Source organism: Petromyzon marinus, chromosome 7 (assembly GCF_048934315.1).
Source record: "Petromyzon marinus isolate PM22_M1 ecotype Great Lakes invasive population chromosome 7, UKy_Petmar_22M1.pri1.0, whole genome shotgun sequence".
Classification (NCBI taxonomy): Eukaryota; Metazoa; Chordata; class Hyperoartia; order Petromyzontiformes; family Petromyzontidae; genus Petromyzon; species Petromyzon marinus.
The window spans coordinates 17053193-17068330 of NC_133673.1; the positions used below are offsets into that span (position 1 = coordinate 17053193).

Below are 15138 nucleotides of genomic sequence, written 5' to 3' on the forward strand. Positions count from 1 at the left end.
CAAGTCCTGAGCCTCAACCACACAAGTCCTGAGCCTCAACCGTTCACTTCAGAAGAAGCCTCGACAAGGCCGAGAGCAATGTGCACGTCACGTGACGTACACGCAATCTGCTTGTGCGAGCTGCTGTCGCGCGTCACCCAGAGATGACCCCGCTTTTTGGGGTCATCGGCTCAAGTGTTCCTCTCCTTCAGCCACTCGCTCAGAGGCTGCCCCTGCCGTCCACTGTTCTACATGGGGCACCTTTCCGCACATGCGTCTGTCGTGCTTGTGTGTGTGTCTGTGTGTGTAGCGGTTAACACGAACCTGGCAACCAGAGTTCGATTCCCGCTATCGGCTAACATCTGTGACGAATATCTGAACCGGTCCAGCCTTAAATGGGGCAGGCATGGTGCTGGCCACTCACCCCCTCGTGTGTCACGCCTGACTTCATAGGTGCTCGCGAACAGCACTTGGCCCAACAGCCTGTGTGGGCTACACGAAGATTATTTGTCTTTTGTGAGTGTATGTGCTGCCTGTGTGCATGTACGTCTGGTGCCTTCGTGCGTATGGCTGTGTGTGCGGTCTCTGTGCGTTAACGTAGGCGTGTGTTCGTGCGTGCCTGTGCATGTGCACGTGTGCAGGAGGAATCCTCTGCATTTCCACTTCATCGTGGACCACACGGCTCAGCACATCCTCAGCACGCTCTTCAAGATGTGGATGGTGCCATCACTCCGCATCGACTTTTATGGGGCCGACGAGCTCAAGGTTACTGCGCAGTCACAGCAGCCGCAGCAACGCAGAAGCCGCGGCGACGCAGCAGCCGCTGCAATGCAGCAGCCGTGTGTGCGTACGTGTATCCGATCGTGCGTACGTGTGTGTGTGCATGCATGCGTATGCAGTCCGAGGTGTCGTGGATCCCCAATAAGCACTACTCCGGTATCTATGGCTTGATGAAGTTGGTGCTCACGCAGGCCTTGCCACCCTCGCTCGAGAAGATCATCGTCCTCGACACCGACATCACCTTCGCCACCGACATCGCCGAACTCTGGGCCATCTTTCACAAGTTCAAAGGTCAGCCTTTCATTGCCCTCCCGACATACGACCCCCATAGCACAAACTGCCCATGAAAATCGTGAAAGAGACAAAGAGACAGAGATGGAGAGACGGGGAGAATTAATTAGCAGCGTTGACGTATTATCCCGGTGATTGCGGGCCATGCTTCATCCCAAAGAGCGGTCAGTTTTTGACCCCGAACCTTTCGGTAAAATTGGATCTTGGAATGCGGTCATTGGAGCAATCGATCGCATGCGAAGGTCTGCGGCTCGCTACCGCGGCTCGGCACCGCATCGGGCGAGCGAGTGGAGGTGCAGGAGCACACGGCTCTCCGCCCTCTCCCCCAACCTCCCTGCCATTGTCGTCACTGTCGCGTGGACGGCAGCCGGATTCTCATGGACTGCTCCTTCGTTGCTCCGGGCATAATAATTAGCATAACAAGCGTTAGTCTGAGCGCATTGCACTCCCGCGTGTGCGTGTCTTTGTCTTGTGTGTGCGTGTGTGGGTATGAGTTTAAGTGTCCGTGTGTGTCTGCACATCTGCGTGTGTATTTGTATATGTCTGTGAATGTATACATATGTCTCTGTGTGTACAGATATGTGTAAGTGTGTGCGTGTACAGGTCCATCTGTCTGCGCGGAGAGCTCTTGGGTAGTGATTCACACCATCACAACTGTGCTCACCACTGGTGGTAATTGGTATGTGAACCTCACCTGGGGTGCCAGGTGAGGTTCACATACCAATTACTTTAATGGGCAGCCTTAACAGGCGCTCTCAAACAGCCCAGGTCCCCGGCGGCCCGCGCACCGACTACGCGAGTGACCCTTGCCCTTGCGTGGCCCCCACGGGGCGCATGCCGTGCAGGTCAGCAGGTGATTGGGCTGGTGGAGAATCAGAGCGACTGGTACCTGGGCAACCTGTGGAAGAATCACAAGCCCTGGCCAGCACTGGGGCGAGGCTTCAACACAGGTAACAACAACGCAGCTCACCTGTGACATGTACTGCTCACCTGTTAGATGCACAGCCCACCTGTGAGATGCACTCCTCACCTGTGAGATGCACAGCTCACCAGTGAGATGCACTGCTCACCTGTTAGATGCACAGCCCACCTGTGACATGCACTGCTCACCTGTGAGATGCACTGCTCACCAGTGAGATGCACAGCTCACCTGTGAGATGCACAGCTCACCTGTGAGATGCACTGCTCACCTGTGAGATGCACAGCTCACCAGTGAGATGCACAGCTCACCTGTGAGATGCACAGCTCACCAGTGAGATGCACAGCTCACCTGTGAGATGTACAGCTCACCAGTGAGATGCACAGCTCACCTGTGAGATGCACTGCTCACCAGTGATATGCACAGCTCACCAGTGAGATGCACTGCTCACCTGTGAGATGCACAGCTCACCTGTGAGATGCACTGCTCACCAGTGAGATGCACTGCTCACCTGTGAGATGCACTGCTCACCTGTGAGATGCACAGCTCACCTGTGAGATGCACAGCTCACCTGTGAGATGCACTGCTCACCTGTGAGATGCACAGCTCACCTGTGAGATACACTGCTCACCTGTGAGATGCACTGCTCACCTGTGAGATGCACAGCTCACACCGTGCCAGTTGGCGTGATGACACAAATGTAACAAACCCTGGAAAGTGCGAGAGGCACTCATTTGGAGACGGACAGAGGACCGTGTGGAACAAAGAACAAAGGCAAACTCGAGACTGTGAGTGGGCATGGGCAGGACGTGTCGCTAGAAGGGATGTGGCTGGTTACCTCCCATAGCATTGTAACTGGTTACTGGCCAAATAAAGATTCCAATGCTGATTTTTTTCCCTCCAAATTACTAAATTTTAATAACAGGACCCTCTATACCAGTCTTGAGACTCTGAGGCTTTCCTGAATGAACAATAATTGTAATGCAATAAAAGAGACAACCCACAACAGACAGGGATTCATTTCTCGCTGAATATTTTATTTTCTAGGTCACGAGCAGGCCTAGGGACTGGAGCAGGCCTAGGAACTGGGGCAGGCCTAGGAACAGGCGCGCATAGGCGAGAGACTCGGCCTCAATCAGGTGGCATAGCCAGTGCCAATTCTTTTCTGAGTCGCTGACCCGGACCAGCCCAGCTAAAATTATTCCCCGGGAACAGCGGCTGCCTGGAGAGGGGAAGCAGTGCCACTGCAGTAAACGGAATCCGGCAAACGAAGCCGCGGGCAAAGAGCTCAGGGCCGCGGTGTTTCCTCGCCACTCCCCCATCCCCGGAAGGGCACAGCAGTGGCCTTGGGACGAGGCAAAGGGAGTGAGAGTGGCAATCGCAGGCCATTCATACGGCGCGATGAGAGGACGCTATCACCGCGGGCACGGACACGTCCTTGGTGACGCCACTGGATGTAGTTGTTATTTAATCACGGAGTGAGGCTTGCGTTTGTGTGTGCATGCGTTTGTGTGTGTGCATGTGATGTGGGCCGTGTAGATGGAAATGGGGGAGGGGGCGGGCGAGGTGGAGAAGGGGGGGGGGCCGTCAAATTATTCCAGCCGGTGCGCTCAGCTCCCGTGACCCCGCGAGCAATTCCGGCAGAGATTTCCAGGAGAGACGAATGACCACATTAGCAGCGGCGTGGTTTGATTTATCCCCGCTCCTACCACCACGAGCTCCCAATCAAGCCTCTCGTTAACAGGCGCCGCCATCTCTCACCTGAGACTAATTAACTCTTTAAACAGAGCGCCCACGTGGCGGTACATCGGAGGGGAAGGCCAGAGGAACGGCCTCCGCCGTCAAGCTTCCATAATTGTCTCCAGCGTCAGAGGACCGAGTGAAAGGAACCAAATGGGGTGATCATTATTTTATTTCACTGTCTATTTCCCGCAGCGCAGCTCCCCGTTTCAGAGAACCGGTCCCTGGAACCGGATATCACAGAGCTACTTCTGAATTCCCATCAAGTGACTCCTTATCCACACTAAGGTGTGGCGCCCTCCCACCCGCCCCGCTGCAGATAAATATTGGTCGCATGACGGTCAAGTCGATTATTATAACTCGCTCCACGTGATACCCTGGTTCAATTGCAGGCAGCGGTTGAAACCCGGAGCAGAACCCGAGGTGTCAACGTTGCCGGCTCGGCGCCTCCAACCCCCGAGATGCCCAATGGCGCCGAACAGGAGGTCGTTTATTTGCCACGCGGCAGGAAACTGAGCCATCGCTTAACCGTGCCCGGCTTAAACAAGGTTCCGCTCTTGTACTCGTAACAACGTAGAGAGTTTTTAAGTGAGGAGATGGCAGTGTTCGTACAAAGGTGGCGGCGGTGTGTGCCTTGCGCGTGGCGCTGCCAGGCGTGATCCTGCTACTGTTTGAGCGGCTGCGTCAGATGAAGTGGGATCAGATGTGGAGACTCACGGCGGAGCGCGAGCTCATGGGCATGCTGTCCACGTCGCTCGCCGACCAGGTGAGATGCCGCTCAGGCCACACAACGCACGCCGCTCTTGCCACACCACACGCACCGAGCGAACGCCGCAGCTGTCTGTCTGCGCCCGTCCATGTCTCACTACGCACGTGTGTCCCCACGTCAGGACATCTTCAACGCGGTGATTAAGCAGAACCCGGTGCTCGTGCACCAGCTGCCCTGCTTCTGGAACGTGCAGCTCTCAGACCACACGCGCTCTGAGCAGTGCTACAAGGAGGTGTCGGACCTCAAGGTGACGCACGGACGCCCGCGCACGCACGTACTCACCTGCACATGACACACACGTGCGCACATAGACACGCACACATAGACACACACAAACGCACGTACGCACACACACGCAGATACAGACACGCACAAAAATAAAAGATCCTCTGTGTAGCCTTAACAGACTGTTGGGGCAAGTGCTGTTAGCGAGCAGCTATGCAGGGCGGCACACAAGGTGGTGGGTGGCCAGCACCACACCAGGTCGCCTTTGTCTGCCCAGTGTTAACGTTTACACACCACACCAGGTACTCATTTGGGGCTGAGTCGACCTAGCAGAGTCCCCAAACCGGTTCGGATATTCACCACTGATGTTTTCCCCAAGAAGTGGATGATGATGATTGTTGATGATGACAACAATAACGACGACGATGATGGTGCAGGTGATTCACTGGAACTCACCCAAGAAGCTGCGAGTGAAGAACAAGCACGTGGAGTTCTTCCGCAACCTCTACCTCACGTTCCTCGAGTACGACGGCAACCTCCTGCGCCGGGAGCTCTTCGGCTGCGCCAGCGACGGCGACGCTGAGAGCGAAGCGGTAAGCCTCGGGGTCACGGTGGGGTCCCTGTCGCGGGTCGGAGTCGCGGCCTGCCCTGCGGACTCGGCCGTGAGCGTGAATGTGGTCGAACGTAGTGGGCGTTATGGGTGGGTGAGAATGATGAGTGTACAGATGAGCATGGTGTGTGTAGGTATGGGTGTGTGTGGTGGGTGAGCATGGCGAGCGTAGTGGGTGAGCATGGTGGTTGAGCGTGGTGGGTGAGCGTGGTGGTTGAGCGCGTGGTGGGTGAGCATGGCGAGCGTAGTGGGTGAGCGTGGAGGTTTAGCGTGGTGGGTGAGCATGGTGAGCGTGGTGGTTGAGCATGGTGGGTGAGCGTGGTGGGTGAGCATGGTGAGCGTGGTGGTTGAGCGTGGTGGGTGAGCGTGGTGGGTGAGCGTGGTGGGTGAGCGAGTGTCGCCCACCCCACTCCGCTCGACTGTCTCTTCTCACAAAGGCGCAGGTGGCGTCCTCAGCCTGCACCTTTGACTACGCATAACATCAACCGCACAAAGGCGGCACCGCCACGGAACGCAAGCGCGGACCTCATTACCACTTTAAAGTGCTACTGACGACTAAAGAACCCTTTGCAAAAAAATTACGTTTCAGACATTTACATGTAAATCTCACCGTTATTTAAACACGCCGGGGAAACACTCCAATTAGGGCGCGCGCCCTGGATTTGTCTACACCGAGCGCGCTTTCATGTCCAGCTCGCGCGAGCAATCGCCCGTCCGTCCACGCGGTGCCTTCAAAGCCTCGCTCGCCCACTCACCCACTCACCAACCAATCATCCAGCTGCCCCCTCGCTCGCACACCACTCGCCCACCCACTCGCCGACCAGTTTTACACATTCACCATGAACGGTCAGTCAATCGAGCTGCTGTCGGTAACGGTGGTGGTGCTGATGATGGTGGTGCTCAGGGCCGTGGTGGTGGTTGTTGTTGGTGGTAGAGCTCTGGGGTGTAGTGGTGGCTTTGTGGTGGACACGAGGTTGTGGAGACGTTGGTTCACGAGTGAAGACCCCCCCCCCTCCACCTGGTGTCTCCGCTCACTCAACCGCAAGTCTCAACATTGCCGCCCGATCCCATTCCCTGCTAACGCCGTGGCCCTAAACGGAAAAATAAATACACGACAGGGGACATGTTGAACGTTGGTCCTTCTTGACAGCAGAGAGGAGGGTCATCGCTCGAAACATCGCCCATTGATTTCCTCTCCTTCAGTGCCACCGAGTTATTGCCGAATGAGTTGGGATTGTGGTTTTAGTGCACCACTGCCAATGCAGCGTCCCGCAGAATCGCAATGAGATCGGTGCCCAGCAAATGAGTCGTGTTTGACGACTTCGCCAATTCCTCCAATGGCCAGGGGCTCGTTCCACTTGGGCCGGGGGATGGGGGGGCCCTGCTCAGAGGCGCGTGACCCAGGGGTCCTGTGGCTCAGGGGAGTGATCGACCTGTGTAGGCCATGCGGCCGCAAGAGGCCCAACCGCGCTCACCGCCCCCCGCTTGGCACGCGCGCAAGTGGGGTGCAGGGTCGCTCGCCTCTCGTTCAGTTCCCCTTTACATAATGCTCGTAAAGAGCTCATAATCTTTATTACGCTTATTTGATCATTTAGTGTGTAACTAATACTCTTATGCGGCGACAGAAGCTCATTTCATGCTAATCTCCCTAATCTCTCTTTCCCCAATCTACCCCATTAACACAACTGACGTGCTTGCGTCCGGGGATGGAATTCCTTTCCAGCTCAGACCCCGTTTGCTTGCCCATCGCCACGTAGCTGCTCTGTTGTAGCTGCTCTCTCGCTGGTTTCAGCAGTTCCACTGCTGGATAATTTTTTTCCGCCTGAGGACGACCGCTTGTGTTGCGATTGAAACGTCGTGATATGTAATTTTTTGTTTTATTTTTCTACCTACGTAACTTTACCGAAAGAACCAAAGAGTACCGTGTAACTATTTTGGATTTGTGTTGATGTGCGTGGTGATTGTGTGTTGAGTTGCGTATTGATGTGCTCGTGCATGCGAGCAGCTGCAGAAGAAGCTCTCGGAGCTGGACGAGGACGACCTGTGCTACGACTTCCGGCGCGAGCGCCTCACGGTGCACCGCACGCACCTCTACTTCCTGCACCACGAATACGTGCCCAGCGCTGACGGCACCGACGTCACGCTCGTCGCACAGCTCTCCATGGATCGGTGAGCACGCCGCTCACCCCCACGCTCACCGCCGCGCTCACCGCCGCGCTCACCGCCGCGCTCACCGCCGCGCACACCGCCGCACTCGCCACTACGCGATGCGCAGGCTGCAGATGCTGGAGACGATTTGCCGCCACTGGGAGGGCCCCATCAGCCTGGCGCTCTACATGTCGGACGGCGAGGCGCAGCACTTCCTGCGCTACGCGCAGGCCTCCGAGATCCTGTCACGCCGCGACAACATCGGCTACCACGTGGTGTACAAGGAGGGCCAATTCTACCCGGTGAACCTCCTGCGCAACGTGGCCATGGGCCAGGTGAACACGCCCTACGTCTTCCTCTCCGACATCGACTTCATCCCCATGGATGGCCTCTACGACTACATTCGGTGCGTGTGCCTCCCCCCCCCCACTCGACCCCTCCCCCACCCCCTCACCACACCAATAACAACACAACCGCCATTTGCCACTAAGTGACGGTGACGTCGCCACGGCGCCTGTGCTAGGCCAGGTGCACTTTGAAACCGGGTGAAGTGTCGAAGGCTCGCTGCAAGGAGGTCACGGGACAGACCCAGGTGCCATGAGATGACCCCCTACACTGCCAACTTGCTGCATTTTATCCACCCATCACTCCACTCGTTGTTGTGAGCGTTGCTCCTCTGCCCTCCGTTGTTGTTGGAGGGTGACTACCTCCAACTGCTCAGTAGTGTCCTTCATCGAGGATGATCTTGACACTGCTGGTACCAGTCGTGGTTGACCAATAGGGAGCCATCCCTCGACCGCACCTGGGCATCCATCAGCCTCCCACCAGATGAAAATTCCTCCGGTACAGCCATGGAAAGCTTCTCGAATTACTTAGTCAAAGATGATGTTAAATCATGTGGGAGCCAGAGGACATCCCTGTCACACCCCAAGTTGAACAGGGAATGGCTACGACTCCTAGCCACGTAGCTTTACCCAGACCTGCTCACCATCATGAAGGCCCTTAATGATTGTGAACAGAGTCAGGGACTCCAAAAGCACGAAGAACTGCCCACAGCCCTGGCCTGTTGATAGTATCATAGGCCTTGACCAGGTCAATAAAGCAGAGATGTAGGCCTTGGTGCAATTCCCTACACTCACACAAGCACGCACGCAGCCTCTTTCGCACACGCGCGCGCACTCACACACCCACGCACGCACCTGCTCACGCATTTGAGACTCGTTTTGCCCACTTCATAACAGGACATTTTATGAACACGATGCTAATTTTAGTAACGAGATGTTAATTTTGATAAAGCGATGCTAGAGCATGAAACGAGATGCTAATTTTAAGAACGGACAATAACGTTGACTGGGCGCGCCCGACCTCATGACCCTGTGACCCCGTGACCACGCGACCATGTGACCGTGACCCCGTGACCTTACGACCCTGTGACCCTTTGACCCCATCACCATGCGACCCCAGGAGGTCGATCCAGCAGCTGGACATGGCAAGCAGCAAGAAGGCGCTGATCGTGCCGGCGTTCGAGACGCTGCGTTACCGCTTCTCCTTCCCCAAGTCCAAGGCGGAGCTGCTCTCCATGCTCGACATGGGCACACTTTACACCTTCCGGTGCGTGCAGTGCGCGCACGACGGCGCCAAGGTTGCATTTCACAAGACTTGGAACTTAGCACCAACGCCGCAACAATGCCATGGTGGAGGCACGGTTTGCGCCGTCCGTGTCTGCCGGCGCACCGCTGATAAATGCGAATGCCTTGCCCAACAAATGAGCTGCGGATAATGTCTCTGTCTTGATTATCTCTCCCCGCGGGGCCAGACAAATTAATACCCCTCATCCCAGCTTCCTACGCCGTACCGATAGGGTCCACGTCCCTCCCTCCAGGCCTCGATTGTTCGATGTTCGCGAGTGACGGGGGGGGGGGGGGGCACGCGGTCACGGCGCTGGAGGCGGGCGCCGGCGAGGAGACGATCCGTGGCACTGCCCCCGCTCCTACTCCTAGACCCATCCCAGTCCTCACACACGGCACAAAACAGCCACACGTGTTGTGGTTTGGCCAGGACGGTCCAGGTGGTTCCACAAAGTCCCCCCCCCCCACAAAGCATTTGCGAGACTTTGCGGCGGTGTGCGACGGCGCAGGTACCACGTGTGGACTCGGGGCCACGCGCCCACCAACTACGCGCGCTGGCGCACGGCCACCACGCCGTACCGCGTCGAGTGGGAGGCCGACTTCGAGCCGTACGTGGTGGTGCGCAGCGACTGCCCCGAGTACGACCGCCGCTTCGTGGGCTTCGGCTGGAACAAGGTGGCGCACGTCATGGAGCTCGACGCGCAGGTGCGGTGGTGGGGGGCGGGAGGGGCAGCGGCACAACAAACGCACACGGCCGCTACTTGCCGCACGTTCGATTGAGAACAAGAGACACGGACCGTCCTGCCGTAGCTGTGCCCTCTGACCCCAGATGCTTTCCGACCCCGCGCGCCCTCTGACCCTGTGCATCCTGCGACCCCACGCCCCCCCCCCCCGCCCGGCAGGAGTACGAGTTTGTGGTGCTGCCAAATGCGTTCATGATCCACATGCCGCACGCGCCCAGCTTCGACATCGCCAAGTTCCGCTCGAGCCAGCAGTACCGTGCATGCCTCAAGACGCTCAAGGAGGAGTTCCAGCAAGACATGTCGCGCAAGTACGGCTACGCCGCCCTCAAGTACCTCACCGCCGAGAAGAACAGCTAGGAGGCGCGTGCTGTGCGGCGCCGGCGCCCGTGGCGACCGCGTCCACGGTAACGAGGCCCGCACCAGTCATCCCCGCCACTCGGCCACGGTGATTTCAAAGCGGCTGGCGGATTTCCTGGCCGCGAAGCCGGGAGCGTCGTCTGCGTTCAGCGGGGGCGGTGAGCGACACGGTCAGCCGCTCGGCCTGGCCGGTGCCCAGTCGGTGCCCAACCGGTGCCCCCCGGTGGTTCCAGCGTGAGACCCCTTGCCGCGTAACGACCGGAGGCGTGGGCGACGCTGCAGTTGGAGTAACCGGGCCGCACGCTACGCGCCGCCACCACGGCCTCCTCCCACTCCTCACGCGTCTCGGCAACGTCTGATCCAAGTTGACTCTGCCGAGCGAGCGGCACGCCTGCTTGCGATTGGCTGCAAGAAATTCTCCTGCCCCCCCCCCCACAAACTCGGCTCTCTGGGGGCCACCGCCTGAGCCGCGGCGACGAAGGAGCGGTGCCCCTCGTCTCGAAACCGAGCAAGAGGCGTCGCAGACGTCCCTGCGACGCCGAATACTTGAACCGTTTGGGGGGCACAGCCCCCCTCCCCTTTGGACCCTGGAGTTGTATGCGCCCCCCTCACCCCCAGTGTGCGTGATGTCCTTGCTGTTACTTTTACATCCTCGAGCTTCTTCTGAGTGGTGCCACGGCACCTACTACTGGCCACCGTTGTGGCTCTTGTGTGTGTGTACATACGTGTGTGGTACGTGTGTGTGCGTTCTTGTGTGTGTACGTATGTGTACGCTCGTGCATGCGTGAACGCGTGCGTGTGTGCGCTCGTGCGTGAACGCGTGCGTGTGTGCGCTCGTGCGTGAACGCGTGCGTGCGTGAACGCGTGCGTGTGTTCAGCTACTGTTGTGACGCGCTCGTTGCGTGGCCGCTGTTCCCGCGAGCGGCGAGCTGTTTCGGTGACGATCCGGCGCGAATTCACGCGACACGGCAACGCGACCGCATCCCGACGTGCTGACCAGCGGAACCCACTCGCCACCACTACCACGACCGCTATTACCACCGCCCCCACCACCACCATCACCACCGCCGCCACCCAAAACTCTCACCGCAGCACGGATCGACCTCCGGTGAGGAGCGCCGAGTGCGTTTTGTTTCGCTTCCCCCTCGTGGCTCGCGCCGCGCGAGTGTTTCGTGTTCTCGCGTCGAGCCCCGAGTGGGCACGTGGAACCGGGAGGGAGTGGGGGAGAGAGCATCGGGGTCGCTCCACTCGTGCCGAGCGTCGGCATTAAAGTCGATCGCGGTGGAGACGGAGAGAGGGGGGTGGTGGAGGGGCGGAGAAGTGCGGTCACGGCGAGACACGGAGAGGGGAGCGAGGAGCATGCGCCGGCATTGGCCGAATTGGCACTTGCGCGGTAAGGATAAAGACGAGGGGTTCCTGGCCGGCGCTCTTTGCGCCGCCAAAAAAACCCGGAAAAGCTACCTCGTGCGCGTGACGATGTGACATCACCTGGGAGCGACTGGAACACAACCGTAACGGGAGTCGTCATCCGTGCGGTGCCCGCGCCGTGCCGCGCCTCCCCCCCGGAGCGGCGCCGGCATCGCGTGCTCGCGGACATTTCCGGAGCGAATTGCCACGGCGCGGGCGAGGGAGGCGAGACCCCCCCCGCCCCCGCGCGTCGAGTCACTGGTTCGATTAATCATCACACTTTGGAGGTCACGACGATTAAATTTGTGTTTTTTTGTCAAGCCGCCGCGAGACAGAAACGAGGGGGAGAGACGGCGGCATGGCGTCGTTTGTCGTACGCACGAGGTGCGTTCGCTACATCGCTCTGGGTGAAACGTCGACTGCAGACTTTGTTATTTCGGGATCGTTTGCATTAACCGTGAATCTCGACGTGAACGCAGGAGAGGGTCGGTTCGGTTCGACTCGGCGCGACGTAGCACCGTTGGCTCGAGACTCGCGTTCCAATTGTCTGTCCCTCACACGCAGTAGCGATTTGATGAATTGTCGTCGCGGTTCAAAGCCGCGACTCGAGGACACTCTGGGATTTCGCTGCTACGGCAGCAGCAGCGGCAGCAGCACGGTGCGCGTGAACTAGCGGCGGGTCTCTCGCGAGTGGCAGCGCGGCCGCTTGTCCTGTGAGGCCGGGCCCCGGTGTCACTGCGGCCTGAGCCGCCTTCCGTGCTGGTGTGGGAACAGCGGAACCTCCAATTAGCACGGCTAGCAAGATCGGCTACGTACGGTGCGAAAGAAGTTCAACATACATACTGGCCGGCGGGAAGCCTCCGGTTCGGGTCGTTAGCGGCGTAGCTGTTAAGCACGCAGGCGGTGCAACTGCGCCGGTACCCACGGCCTGAATGAGGCTCAGGCGCCAGGCTACAAAGGGTGGTTCCAGTGCGTGGTTCCGGTGCGTGGTTCCAATGTGTAGTTCCGGTGAGAGTGTGGTTTCAATCTGTGTTTCTGGGTACGTGGTTCTGGTGCGTGTTTCCGGTGCGTCGTTCTAGTGAATGGTTCTGGTCTGAGACTAACAGACACACACAGACCAACACACATACACAGACCAACACAGACACACACACAGACCAACACAGACACACACACAGACTAACACAGACACACACAGACCAACACACACACAGACTAACACACAGACTAACTCAGACCAACACAGACACACACACAGACCGACGCAGACACATACACAGACACACACACGCGGACCGATACACACACAGACACACACAGACTGACACACACACAGACCAACACAGACGCACACACGCGGACCGACACACACACACAGACTGACACACAGACACACACTGACTGACACACAGACACACACACAGACCAACACAGACACACACACGCGGACCGACACACACACAGACTGACACACAGACTGACACACAGACACACACACAGACCAACACAGACACACACGCGGACCGACACACACAGACACACACGCGGACCGACACACACACAGACACACAGGCTGACACACAGACACACACAGACTGACACACAGACACACACACAGACCAACACAGACACACACACGCGGACCGACACACACACACACAGACCAACACAGACACACACACACAGACACACAGACGCACAGGCTGAGAGATTGGAGGAGGAAGAGGCGGCGTTGGAAATAATAACCGGAACGAAGAGCCAGATGTAAATTCCACCATCCTCGTCCCCGGACCGTGGAGTGATCTCCCAGCCCGTGGTGAGGCTTGCGATGGCGATGATTTAGAGATCCCTGCGTGTGTCCGGGTCGCTGCTAAGACTGGAAGGCAGTGGCACCGCTGTCCTTGTGGCGAGGCGTCGTCTCGATGTGGTGTGCCGGGTGCGGACAAATCTTGTTTTCAGGGCGCCGACGTCAGGAGAGCGACTCGGCTGAACGAAGCCCGGGTTTATTATTAATTCTTGTAATGTGCAAATTAATATATAATATTTATATCGGAGAGACGCCGTGAGAGCCGATGGATGAGGTATGAGTACACAGAACCAGGGGGTGCGGGGGGTGCCCCCAGGGAGAGCGGCTGGATGAGCAGGGGGGGTTACCAGGACGACTCCCATCGCCCCTCGAATCGGGGGCCAGGGAGGCGCCCATCCAGACCGGGACTCGTGCGAGGGCAAAGCCACCGTGCTGTGGATGGGTTCGGGCTCATGCCGCGTCTCTCACGGTCACGTCGCGCGATGTGTGTGGATTCGTGATGGGTTGTGGTTGTGCTGTGGATGGGCGCTCCTCCATCGTAGACGTCTGAAATGTTCACCACCGATTCAGGGCTGGCACGGGAGAATAGCGCCGGCCCTCACGGCGGTGAGGAATGGTTTGTCCCACACACGGTGTGCCTACCGGCGAACTGGTGGAGTGGGATTGTACCACTCCCTCTTGGGGGCGTGCGTGGACAGAATGTACGAACACTCCTTGGCAGAGTGTGCTGAGCTTGTAAGTCGTTGGGATGTTCTACTTTCTCTGGAGGGATGTGCCGAACTTCTGTGGTGTCAGAATGTTCCACTCTCTCAGCGGGAGGGGGGGGGTGTTTAGTACACACAGCTCATTATTTATCTGTAGCGACCTTTGTCTCCACACTGAGCAGACGGCTGGGCCGTGCCATCCTCGTGACGGGCATTGCTCCGCGCTCTCGTCGGCTGCGTGGAAGCTCCGGACTCCGATCCCCCACCCGCCCCTCCCCCTCTTGTGTGGTTGTGTCCCCCACCCGCCCCTCCCCCTCTTGTGTGGTTGTGTCCCCCACCCGCCCCTCCCCCTCTTGTGTGGTTGTGTGCCGCACCCGCCCCTCCCCCTCTTGTGTGGTTGTGTGCCGCACCCGCCCCTCCCCCTCTTGTATGGTTGTGTCCCCCACCCGCCCCTCCCCCTCTTGTGTGGTTGTGTCCCCCACCCGCCCCTCCCCCTCTTGTATGGTTGTGTGCCGCACCCGCCCCTCCCCCTCTTGTGTGGTTGTGTCCCCCACCCGCCCCTCCCCCTCTTGTGTGGTTGTGTCCCCCACCCCCACGACCCCTCCTCGCCGCCGCTCGCTCTGTCTTGTAATGATGATGGTGGTGATGATGATGGTGGTGATGGTGGTGATTGCTGTACATATTCCTGAGCGTGGAGGGCAGAGAGCTGACGCGTCGTGACTCTGTAGGGAATGGACACGGAACAAGTTGTACAGAGTAAAATAGAGATATTTTTGATTAACTGTAATTCATCAAAAATAAAAGTGGCGACGTCATTGCTCTTTGTGTGACGTGTCCGGTGAGTGCGGCACTGACCGCGGGTTCGACCCGTCCCCAATGCCCATATCGGACCTTGCGAGTCGTGGAGTCGTGAGACTTCTGGGATTCCTCAAGAGTTTGACAAGTTGGCACTCATTGCTCCGCTCCCGGTCGCCTTCAGTCGCCATGAGCCCACTTCGCCCGGCTCCCCATTCCCTCCCCTCGCTCGTCAC

At 58.3% G+C, this 15138-nt stretch overlaps 1 protein-coding gene across 9 annotated transcripts in view; it reads left to right on the forward strand.

Moving 5' to 3' along the window:
• LOC116940058 (xylosyl- and glucuronyltransferase LARGE1-like) overlaps positions 1-14926 on the forward strand; it is a 136613-nt gene extending 121687 nt beyond the window's left edge. For all 9 annotated transcript variants that reach the window (XM_076065474.1, XM_032949344.2, XM_076065473.1 and 6 more), the window contains 11 exons: positions 621-744; positions 879-1050; positions 1896-2000; positions 4363-4475; positions 4600-4725; positions 5141-5296; positions 7319-7482; positions 7589-7867; positions 8926-9072; positions 9599-9794; positions 9992-14926. In XM_076065474.1, the coding sequence (XP_075921589.1) occupies positions 621-744; positions 879-1050; positions 1896-2000; positions 4363-4475; positions 4600-4725; positions 5141-5296; positions 7319-7482; positions 7589-7867; positions 8926-9072; positions 9599-9794; positions 9992-10189 (1780 nt within the window). In that variant the 3' untranslated portion in view covers positions 10190-14926. The remainder of the gene's footprint in view (positions 1-620; positions 745-878; positions 1051-1895; positions 2001-4362; positions 4476-4599; positions 4726-5140; positions 5297-7318; positions 7483-7588; positions 7868-8925; positions 9073-9598; positions 9795-9991) is intronic.
• The last annotated feature ends 212 nt before the right edge of the window (positions 14927-15138 follow it).